The following is a 12,093-nucleotide window of genomic DNA, read 5'->3' as shown; positions in this document are numbered from 1 at the left end:
GGGTATCTGTGTCCCTCTCACGAATTCCCATTTGAACTTCTATCTTATGCTGAATTCAGTAGTGCTTGCCTGAAATCCTAGCTACTAGGGAGGCTAAGGTAGGAACATCATAAATTTGAGGGATTTTTAAAAACTGGGGGAGGGCTGGGGTTGTGGCTCACTGGTAGAGCGCTTGCCTGGCATGTGTGAGGCACTGGGTTCGATCCTCAGCACCACATAAAAAGTAAATAAATTAATAAAGGTATCGTGCCCATCTACAACTAAAAAAATACTTTTAAAAAATTGGGGGCAGGGGGAATAAATTTAAAAAAGAAAAAATTGGGGGAGGGTATTCGTAGGATTCTACAAATGAACAAGACTGAACATGAGTTGATAATTATTGGATGATGGGAATACTGATCTCTTTGCTTTTGTGAATGTTTAAAAAGTAGGAGAAAAGTATATGTAACTCTTCTTTTAGATGGGGTAATGTTAGACAAGGGTCCATTTCTTTTTTTGTGTAGGGGGTGCCGGGGCACTCAACCAGTGAGCCACATCCCCAGTCCTATTTTTTATTTTTTTTTAGAAACAAACAGGGCCTCACCAAGTTGCTTAGTGCCTCACTATTGCTGAGGCTGGCTTTGAACTCATGATCCCCTTGCTTCAGCTTCCTGAGCCATAGGATTACAAGTGTGCGCCACCACTCCCAGCCTTAAGAGATCATTTCTGATTACCTTCAATGGAACAGACACTGAAAAAACCTAGGGCTTTGCCAGAAAGTTAAAGCCTTTTCTGGGCCAATTCTACGTGACTGGCTTCTTGTTATCCTTGCAGAGACAGTCTACATTAATGCATGTAAGCAAATGCATGAATACATTTTCTCACTGTTAACCCAAAAGATAGCACATCACATGCATATTTCATACTAAGCTTTTCTAGTCTAATAACATCTTAAAGATTCCTTCTATTATTTGTTTATGCAGCTATTCCTCCCCACAGACACTTTCTTTTTTTATGTACTGGGAATTGAATCTGAGACTTCATACAAGCTTGGCAACATCCACCGATCTTCATCCCCAGTCCTAACCCATTCTTTTTTTTTTTTTTAAGGAATTTTTTTAATACCTTTATTCTATTTATTCATTTGTATGTGGTACTGAGGATCGAACCCAGGGCCTCACATGTGCTAGGCAAGCACTCAAATGCTGAGCTATCACCCCAGCCCCCTGTCCCATTCTTTTTAATGCTTATACAGTATTCTCTTATATAGATAGTTCATAATTCATACAACCATTCCCCTGTTGATGGTACTTGGGTTGTTTATAACCTTCTGCTATTTATAAATAATGTTATTATTTTAAAATAAAAATACAAAATCCTATGCATCCAGATTAATTTGAAAAAGTAAAATCGTTGGGTCAAACCAAATCATTAAGTAGGACTGGTTATCTCCAAAAAGCCTTCCTAGATTATATCACTTTACATTCTCACACACTATATACCAAAGTGCTCCTTCCCTCAATCACTCAACACAGGATCATAATAAACATTTTAATTTCTGCCAATGTACTAAGTGAGGTGAACAAATAATATTGTGTTGCACTTTTAATTAAGTGACTTAAGAATCACTTATTATTATTTTTTTTTTTAAAGAGAGAATTTTTAATATTTATTTTAGTTTTCGGCAGACACAACATCTTTGTATGTATGTGGTGCTGAGGATCGAACCTGGGCCACATGCATTCCAGGAGAGCGCACTACTGCTTGAGCCACATCCCCAGCCCTATTATTATTTTTTTTTATGGACTCTTTTCACACACCTTGCCCAGGTTTTTTATTGTGGTGTTGATTGTTTTCTCAATGATTTTTAGCGTTTCTTTACTTATTGAGGACTTAACTGCATTAGGTATTTAAAATATTTTCCCCTACTTATTTGTGTTTTTTATTTTATGGCATTTTTTTTTTTTTTGGCTATTTGTGGGGTCTCCACTGTGAGTCTCCCTGTCTTCACTGCAGATGTTATCTTTTTCCCTCTGGCTGATTCAAAGATCTTCTCCCTTCTGTAGTATCCTATGCTTTTGCCACAACTAAGAACAAATTTCTTTTCATTTTTTCTACCCTTTATACCCTGTATTTCTTCTATCTATGGATTTTTGTCTTATCTGTTCTAAAAAATTCTTAGCTATTACTTTTTTGTATATTTTAACTCTGTAACTAATAGTTCCAGTACCCGAAATCTTACGGAATCTAGCTCTACTGTTTATTATAAATTTTTGTGAATTTCTCAATAAGAGCTCATATTTTACTGATGTTAAATGAGAAATTCTACAAACCTAACTTTCAGAGGATTTCTACTTGATTCTGCCAACAATCAGAGGCACTCACAAACACAGAACCATTTTAATTTTGATGCCCCTTGAGAATCCAGATTTACTCCAGAAGACTTGGCTCCTCACCACACACTCATGAGTTAGACTTCCAACTAGCTGAGGGGGGAGGCAAGCATCATCCAAGGAACCTTGCCCCCACATACTTGCATTCTATATCCTGCTCTGGTTCAGGTCCACTCTTTTGGGACATTAGGGGAGAATAAGGGAAGTCTTTTGGTTGCTACTCATCATAACCTGAGCAATGCAGCAATAAGTCTGGTATGTCAAGGCCTAACTTACACATTAAGCAAATTTTTATTGCATAACAATGTTCTGTTCAGCACTGTTTAAACACCAGGGTGTAAGTAATAGAAAAATGCCTACTCTCATGAGTATGTATTCTCACTGGGAATAAGAATAAGCACAGTAATAGTACTTCAGAGGATAATAAGCACTACAGAGGAAAATCAGGGAATATGGCTGTGTGTGGGAGATGAGGCTGTCTCAAATGGGATGGTCAGAAAGGTCTCACTGGGGAGACCATTTTTCTGCAGACAGCTGAAGAAGGCAAGAGGATACACAAAACAGAGACTGCAGCAAGTGAAGGCCCTGATGTGGGCGTATGCCTATGCTGCTGATGATGCAAGGTGGCCAGCATGGCTGATGGCAGCACTGAAAGGAAACACAGAGCCTGACAGATGGGAAGTCCCTGGAAGGCCAAGCTTGGGAGTAAAACAATCTGACTTGTGTTTGAGGGCACCTGCTCTCAGGTGCAGTTAAGAGACTGGAGGTACAACAAGAATGAAAGCAGGAGGGAAAAGAAGCAAACTGTCATGGGCCTGTACTCCACACAGCAACTTTACAAGTAAAGATGACTTGGAATAGCTGATTATGAATATTTTGAAATTATTTTTAAAAAGTCTACTAAGACTTATAATCAATAAAAGTCATAAAAAAGAAACAAAGAGTAGAAATGCTAAAATATTAATGTTCTTTTCCCAATCATAAAAGGATAGAAAGGTTTGGGGGCTAAGGATAGGGAAACTGGGGAATAGAAAACAATGAAAACTTGGAATATTTCTGCATTCATTACAAATTACTGTGATTCTTACAAAAAAAAATTGTTACTGTATTGCCATGAAATAAAAAAAAATTACAAAATGTATAACATTATGCAACTTAAAGTGTCTGAGAATACATAAGCCTGGGACATTGAAATTAAGTTGAATATACCAAAAGGCTGAAAGGACAAAAATTCAATTAAAAATTTAAGTAAAATAGTCTGGGAATTATATCATTCAATAGTGTAGAGTAGGGACAATGAAGCTGATAGAGCTAATGGCACATGGTAAGAGAAGGTGACCTACTGAAACAGGTGAGGCTATGAATAGTTAGCTCTGAATGCTATGACTACTAAACTTCTAGAGGATATCTTTTTCCTTTTTTTTTGGGGGGGGGGGCGGGTACTGGGGATTTGACCACTAAGCTACTAAGCCTCCCCAGTCACTGGGATTATTCTCAAGTATCACTTTCCTATTTAAAAATATGAATTCAAGATAATTGTTGGGAAGAATGTTTTGAACAGTTTTTAAAGCTATTCTTTCAACTTTTTCTTTTTTTTTTTTTTTTTTTTTTTTTTTTTTTTTTTAAAGAGAGAGTGAGAGAGAGGGGGCGCACAGAGAGAGAGAGAGAGAATTTTAACATTTATTTATTTTTTCTTAATTCTCGGCGGACACAACATCATTGTTGGTATGTGGTGCTGCTGGGGATCGAACCCGGGCCGCACGCATGCTAGGCGAGCGCGCTACCGCTTGAGCCACATCCCCAGCCCCTCTTTCAACTTTTTCTAAAGGAATAATAAATTTTTTTTAATATTTATTTTTTAGTTGGACACAATACCTTTATTTATTTATTTTTATATGGTGCTGAGAATTGAACCCAGGGCCTCGCATGTGCTAGGCGAGTGCTCTATCGCTGAGCCACAACCCCAGCCCTAAAGATTGTTTTTGACAGACCAAAGACTAGATAAAATATTCCCACTCACCGTAGAATCCATCTGATTATATCTGGCAATATCTTTATGCAGTGTCCGTAACATAATCATAGCTACCATTCCAGATAAGAAAAGAACAATGACCAGGGAATTCATTATGCTGTAAAAATAAGAACATCACAATTAATCTGTAGCTTTGTCTACAGAAGAATTTAAACAGTTTTTAACTGTTTATTGAGTAACATTAAAACAGAATGAATCAAAATCAAAGTTAAGACCTGTGGTTGTGGCTCAGTGGTAGAGCGCTTGCCTAGCACATGTGAGGCTCTGGGTTTGATCCGTAGCACCACATAAAAATAAATAAATAAAATAAAGGTATTGTGTTCATCTATAACTAAAATAAAATCTTTTTAAATCAAAGTTAAAATACCTAAAATTCAACAAATCCAATGAAATGTGTTCTTCTATGTTTCCTTCTAATGGACATATAGCTTTGTATATTTATCCTAATAGAGTTTCTGGTTTTGTTTTTGCAGTACTGGGGATGGAACCCACAGACTTGTACATACTAGGCAAGAGCTCTACTACAGAGGGATATTTCTGGTTCCTATAGTTTTAGAGTCTGTTTAGAATTAGACCTTCTTTTGTTTTTTGTTAAATCCATGATCAACATTATTAAATAACTATTATGCCTGAATCTTTGCATCATATACAAGGAAACAACAAAGGACTGGCCTGGATCCTCAATAAATTTACTGAAGAACAAATTTACTCAATAGATTAGTGAGCGTCAAAAAGATTAACCAGCAAATCAGGAAATGGAGAGTGATGGCACCTATGAACAGGCTTGTAGGTAAGATTTGAGTCATGTTCTGGAAAGAATAATAATAGCTGCAACAATAGCAGCAACTTCTATTTACTGCACACTTTTGGGTCCCAATAATGTTCTCAGATGCTCTGTGCCATTACCTCCTTTAATCATCAAATGATCCCAGGAGCTTGGTATTTCTAGACAAAGAGGTGAACTCTTGAGAAACAGACTGCCCTGACAAACAACTCATTACTTGAAGCCAGAACCTGAACCCGAGTCCAAACTTCTGAACGCATTAGAGGATGAGAGAGTACGTGAGATGTTCAAAGGGAAAGAGGGCAGAATAAGTAGACAGCCAAAAGCAGACTGTACTCTTACCTAAACCACTGTATGTGGGTATGAGGCATAGACTCCAGAATGTAGTCCCATCTAGATGCCCATCTGATGTTTTTATCTTCCTAGAGGTGGAAGGAAAAAACTGCTGACAAAGCACATCAATAATCCCATAACTCCCTTCCAGAGCCTGCCCTTCCTTCCATTCAGTCAACACCTGTAATTTCTAATGATCATAACTAGGATTAGTTGTGGATTCAGGGAGTTACAGAGTGGGAATCTGGATAAGATTAAGCAGTAAATGAAAAAACAAAGACAAAATAAAACAAAACAAAAAAAACTTATGAATTTCTAGCAATACCTACAAACTTGAGTTCTTAAAAGTCTTGTTTTAAAATACAGCTGGTAAAGGTTTATTTTCTATGTCAAATTTAGAGCTATGTTTAATTTCTTCAGAAATAATTGAATGGAATAACTTATTCTTTACTCTGGCCCTATGGGACAGCTAACCAGACCATAAAATCATAACCTAGGTACACTGAGCATCTGGCACTGAGCTCCTAATATCTAGAAAAATATACTGTTTACTGTGCTGGATTTGCAAAATTAAACACTACATGGGGACATTAAATGTCACAACTACATTAGACTGCCAAAATCATTTTTTTTTAATACAGAGGGGAATACTGTCTAAAATTTTCACAGTAAACTGTTACACTCTTTAGAACCACATTCACTGATAAAAATACTTCCTTCAATTTCCTAAGAAAATCTAGCAACAGGAAACTCTTAAGTCCATACTCAAGTTCTGATTTTGAAAATGGTATTGTTTCCCCAAATGTTTTTGGCATATGTCTTTGACATTTTCACTATATTTTCTATGCCTATTTTGTATCCTTTTTTTGGTACTAGGGATTGAACTCAGGGGCACTTAACCATTGAGCCACATCCCCAGCCAATTTTTTGTCTTGTATGCATCTCTTTGGCATAATACAAGTCAGACTCAATTCTTCAATTTCTTATTCCCTTCCATTTAAACTGAAACTTAGTTTCAGGAGTGATTATGTTGGCTGGTACAGGTGTACTGAAAAACTATTCTAAAAACCAGCTCATTAATAGTTTAACTATTTGGCAAGCTTAATCATTAGTATTTTTAATTAGTTTAAGTAGTACAAATTTAAAATCAATTTCTCAGTTATACCAAAGATAAAAACAAACTCACCTGGAAACTAACAGAGTAAGTATAGGCAATTTTGATCTCCCCAGAGGCCTTGTTACTTATATCCATGGGGGGTCCAGAGCAGTCTGGTTTATCTATATGGGTATGTTTGAAGCTGTGGGAAGAAACATTTTGGTGAGATGCTGATAAAGTACAGTTTAAAAAATGGGATAAAATAAAGGTTAGAAATTCTGTACCATATTTTGCAACACTGCTAATACTCCAAGATGAAATTATTCATGTCATATTTAATAGTGTTTACTTCATGTAAATAATGGGCTAAATTGCGTGTACAAAATCATTACTCCAGTTATAAAAAAACTTCTAAAAACACTACACTTTAAGAGCGTTAAGTAATCTTTTTTTTCCCCCAGGCAGGATTTCTCTATATTGTTTGCCCAAAATGGTCAAAAAACTCCTGTACTCTTATGATCCTTCTTGACTTCTAAGTGCTGGGACTGCAGATGTGTGCCATTGTACCCAGCTAAATAAACTTGAAAAATAAAACAAACAACCCACCCATGGGGTTTAAATGCACAGCCACCTTATTATGGTTTGCATTTCTTTACCACTAGTGATGAGAGAAGATGGCTAATTCACTTGCTAAAAAAAAAAAAAAATCATGAAAAAAAAAATCAAAATACATATTTTCATGCTAACACCTCTGAAATTTGAAGAGGTGCTCTTTCCATAGCTCTTCCCATGCTGGTATCTTAACACTGCATGAAAACTTTGGAAACAGCAGCACGACTCAGCTCCCAGGGGTCTCTGACCCAAGGAAAGTCACATGATGTGGAGGCAGTTCTCCGTCCACTCAAAATGAAGCACTGTGCCAACCACTCGTGTTCTCCACTACACACTGGCAAACCAACTGCGTCAAAACTCCCAGGCTGGTCTGGGGCTGCAGCTCAGTGGCAGAGCACTTGCCTAGAATGCGTGAGGCACTGGGTTTGATCCTCAGCACCACAGAAAAATAAATAAATAAAATAGTCATTCTGTCTATCTACAACTATAAAAAAAAAAATAATAATAATAATAAAAAATAAAACAAACAACAAAAAACTTCCCAAGCTGCAAAACAAAACAGAAAGGCACCTTGGCCTGACCACTTACTATAAAGGAAAAATGAGAACTAGAGTTTCTCTGAAGAACTTAGTAACAAACTATGCTAAAGGGAGTTTTAGTCACAATTCTGGAATGCCAGAATAATGATTATGGAATAAGTTAATTGGGTCTCAAATACTTGTTCTTTGGACCTGAATTTCACTTGTGTTTCTTACTCTTTGTCTATTTGTATAGTTACCTTTTTGGTTCAAGTTTAGCAGCTACTAATCTTGCTCCCATGGAACCAGTTTCAACAACATGATAGTATATTTTGATGTCAACATGGTTGAAAATGTAAAATGTATCTCTTTCATGGAATTCTGACTATAAAACAGAACATAAAGTTAAAGGCAGAAAATTGGCTACAGGAAGAATCAAAACATAAATCTTTAAAATGGATGACAAGAAGAAAATTTTAAATTTAGAATTTTAAATCTTCTCCTTTAAAAATGTTTACATTTTAAGTTTAAAATCTTTATAAGCCAAAAATTAACTAGGGGAAGTACAAATTATGCTTTCTAAAGTTTTACTATTTGCATAAAATTTAATAAATACCTGGTTCAAAAGAACAGGAATCTAATATTTTCCAACTTTTCACTTATAATAACAAAATAAATTTTAAAATATTACAGCCATGCTAAATCTTACATATTTAAACATTTTTCTTCCCTAAAAGTCTGTAACTTTGGATTAAACAATAATCTACCTTATTCAAGTATTTCTGATTAATTCTCACAAAAGCATTAACATAACCAGTTTTATGACCAAGTTAGCTCACACTAACTTTTATCAGATTATAATAAAACAGTAAATTAGTTTGTCATGATTACACAAAATTCTAATATATATTCCCAATAATTTTAATTACCTTCTAAATTAATGTCTCCATTCTATTAATCCATTTTATTTTTCTGTTTTGTTTTTACTGTATTGGGGATCAAACTCAGGGGCTCACACATGCTAGGTAAGTACTCCATCACTAAGCTATCCTATCAGCTCCTATTAATCCATTTTTAATTATAAAAGAATGGCCTTACAGACAGGTCAAGACTTTAAAACAAGTGTACTATCAACTTGCAATATAAAGCCTATAAACATGTAATGGAGCCTTTTTAGCACTCTATTTTCTTTGTTTATTTTTTTTATAATTTTTTTTAGCTATAGATGGACACAATATTTTTATTTTATTTATATTTATGTGGTGCTGAGGATCGAACACAGCACCTCACATGTGCGAGGCACGTGCTCTGCCTCTGAGCCACAACCCCCAACCTAGCACTGTTTTTTTATGTGTACATTTATGAATCTAAATATTAAGAGAACAAAAGTTTAGCATAGCCTTTAGTATACAAAAGACGCATTCAGTAAATGTTAAAGTGAGTCTAAATTATTATTTCTTCTTCTTCTTTTTTTTTTAGTTGTAGATGGACACAATATTTTTATTATTTACTTTTATGTGGTGCTGAGGATCGAACCCAGGGCCTCACGCGTGCGAGGCAAGTGCTCTACCACTGAGCTACAACCCCAGCCCAAATCTAAATTATTTTAATTTTGGAGTTAAATTTACATGTTTTAATCTGGCTCAGTTTAAAATCTAAGTAGTAATACTTTAGAACACCTGAACTGTATTTGTTTAATGAATGTTGATAAGTTTTGTCAAAGACCAAATTCTCTTAAGACCCTTTTTTTAAAATTATTTATATGACAGCGGAATGCATTACAATTCTTATTACACATATAGAGCACAATTTTTCATATCTCTGATGGTATACAAAGTAAAACCCATGTTTTTAAAAGCAGTATAGTTTATCACAAACTTACATTAATAACACAGGCATCTTTTGCATGGCCTTTATCTGTTATGTAACAGCCAATAGGAAATCCAGGATTACAAAACCTCTGACCATCTTCAACATCATAACACCATGTTACAGGCATATTATCCACAATCCTATGTACAGAAATGAGTGAAGTTAGAGGAGAACCCAGCAAACATGATTAAGAATGCCTAAATCAGTGTCATTGCTTTGTAAAATATAAATGCCCTAAGATTCAAAAAACCTTAAAGAACTTTGATGGAACATAGTATTTTATAAGTAATGACATTATATGACAATATATTAAAAAATATATATGTATGAAAACATTTTATAGCTTCTTTGAAACTATAATATATATAGGAGTCAAGAATTTTGTAAAATAACTTGTAGCAATTGCTAATTAAATCATATTATCTGATAACTAAATATAATTTACCCTTAGCAGAACACTCATAGCTCTAAACAGGTATAAAGCTATATATCTAGTTTCCTGGGAACAGTTTATTAAATAATTAGAAGTAAATGTATTTATTACTCAAGTAACTCAATTAAAGGAGAATATAATTATAAGATATGAAAAAAATATTAACCAAAAGGCCAGGTTAAAAAAGAAAAAATTAAAATTAGGGACTGAGGGGATAGCTCAGTTGGTAGAGTGCTTGTTTAGCATGTGCAAGGCTGTGGGTTCAAGGGTAATGGGAAAAAAACATGAAAATTAGAGAATTAACTGTTGAAATTGTAAATCCAAATAATTTCTTTAAAGTTCTGTAGCACATACAGCAGCTATAAAAGTCTACACGTGAGGTCCCCTATGCCCAGTGCACACTGCAGGACACACATTTTGAAAAATGAACAAAAAATATACTAGCTATATTATAATCATACGATGACATTCCAGGGTATGTTTTATTTGTTAATTAATGTGTGCCCTAGGAAGTAGAATTATGATTCTATATTCACCCAAGGTGTACATTAATGACCTAATATAACATGCCTTGTCACATTTAAATGCTATTTAATAGTACGCAATGTTCCAAATTTTAGAATCACCTATACTATTAAGTTGCTTATTATTATAACCAGCAGGCTACTAGTTCCACGAAAAGACGGAACATAAAACAATGCTATGTAAACAATTCAGGTTTTCCTTCCTTCCTTCCTCCCTCTCTCAATGCCCTTTCTTTCTCTCTCTCTCTCTGTGCTGAGGGTAGCTCAGTGGTAGAGTGCTTGTCTAGCATTCAGTTGCTCAGCACCTCGCTTTGGCTGAGGCTGGCTTTGAACTGGTAATCCTTCTGCCTCAGCCTCTTGAGCTGCTGGGATTACAAGTATGCACCACTGGGCCTGACTAAATAATTCAGATTTTCTGGAGGCCTAAAGAAATTGGTGAATTGCTTTAATTTTTTTAGATAGAAAATGAAGCTCAATCAATGAGGCAATAGATTTAAAGCACTACATAAAAATTAAAGTGCTAGTCACAAAATGAAGAATTCACTGGGTGTGGTGGTTCATTCCTATAATCCCAGCTATTTGGGAGGTTAAGGCAGAAGGATCAAAAGTTTGAGACTAGCCTCAGCAACTTAGTGAGACCCTGTCTAAAAACAAAATTTTATAAAAGGTCTGAGGATATGGCTCAGTGGTAGAGAATTTCGCTAGCATATGCAAGGCTCTGGAGCCATTCCCCATTCTGGGGTGAGGGAGGATAAAAAGAGGACTTCAAGCACAATTTGGGTTTTTTAAAAGCAAATATCTCACATTTACTTATTTGTCATCTATATAATGCCTTAATATAACAGCCTGTTTCTGGTAGTAAGATGTATTTTTTAAAAAAACCTTTAAATTACATGTAAAAAAGTTTAAAGAATATTGTTTTAAATTACCACCTTCCTAAGTCAGGGAGTAGTATTTATTTCAATTTCTAACATCAAAACATTAAAATTCCTATTTCTGACCCAACAGAGTGAAAAAGGGTATGAGAAAAGAGCTTGAAAGGATAAAGGTGAATAATTGGTCTCAATTTTTTTTTTTTTTTTATCATGAAGGACTCCTTCCCATTTTCCCTCTATCCTCCAGGGATTCCATATGAAACACTGGTAGATACATTAGCTACAAAAGTTTCTGATCATAATGGAATAATCAAAATTGTAGCCAAAAAGCAAAGAAACTGAGTATTTAAGTCATCCTGTGAAGTTTTTTAAAAAAATATTTATTTTTTAGTTGAAACTGGACACAATACCTTTACTTATTTTTATGTGGTGCCGAGGATTGAACCCAGGGCTTCGCACATGCTAGGTGAGTGCTCTACCGCTGAGCCACAACCCAGCCCATTCTGTGTAGTTCTAATATGAGTAAATTTATCTAATCCATTATGATTTTGAATTTCTGAAAACAGAGCAACATTCCCTGTTCCTGACTTGGTGTCTTGACTAAATGCACTGAAATATCTTCAAGATCCCTTCATGTGTAGG

At 35.2% G+C, this 12,093-nt stretch overlaps 1 protein-coding gene across 1 annotated transcript in view; it reads right to left on the bottom strand.

The window, feature by feature from the left end:
* The window catches only part of Tm9sf2 (transmembrane 9 superfamily member 2), a 60,224-nt gene that overhangs the window by 21,720 nt on the left and 26,411 nt on the right, over positions 1-12,093 (bottom strand). The window contains exons 5-9 of the mRNA XM_005317018.4: positions 9,630-9,759; positions 8,008-8,132; positions 6,708-6,819; positions 5,531-5,610; positions 4,393-4,501 (exon numbers count right to left, since the gene is read on the bottom strand). Of these exons, the coding sequence (XP_005317075.1) occupies positions 4,393-4,501; positions 5,531-5,610; positions 6,708-6,819; positions 8,008-8,132; positions 9,630-9,759 (556 nt within the window). The remainder of the gene's footprint in view (positions 1-4,392; positions 4,502-5,530; positions 5,611-6,707; positions 6,820-8,007; positions 8,133-9,629; positions 9,760-12,093) is intronic.

Source organism: Ictidomys tridecemlineatus, chromosome 6, assembly GCF_052094955.1.
Source record: "Ictidomys tridecemlineatus isolate mIctTri1 chromosome 6, mIctTri1.hap1, whole genome shotgun sequence".
NCBI lineage: Eukaryota > Metazoa > Chordata > Mammalia > Rodentia > Sciuridae > Ictidomys > Ictidomys tridecemlineatus.
Note: the sequence above shows the minus strand (reverse complement) of the source record. Positions and strands in the feature narration are given on the sequence as shown.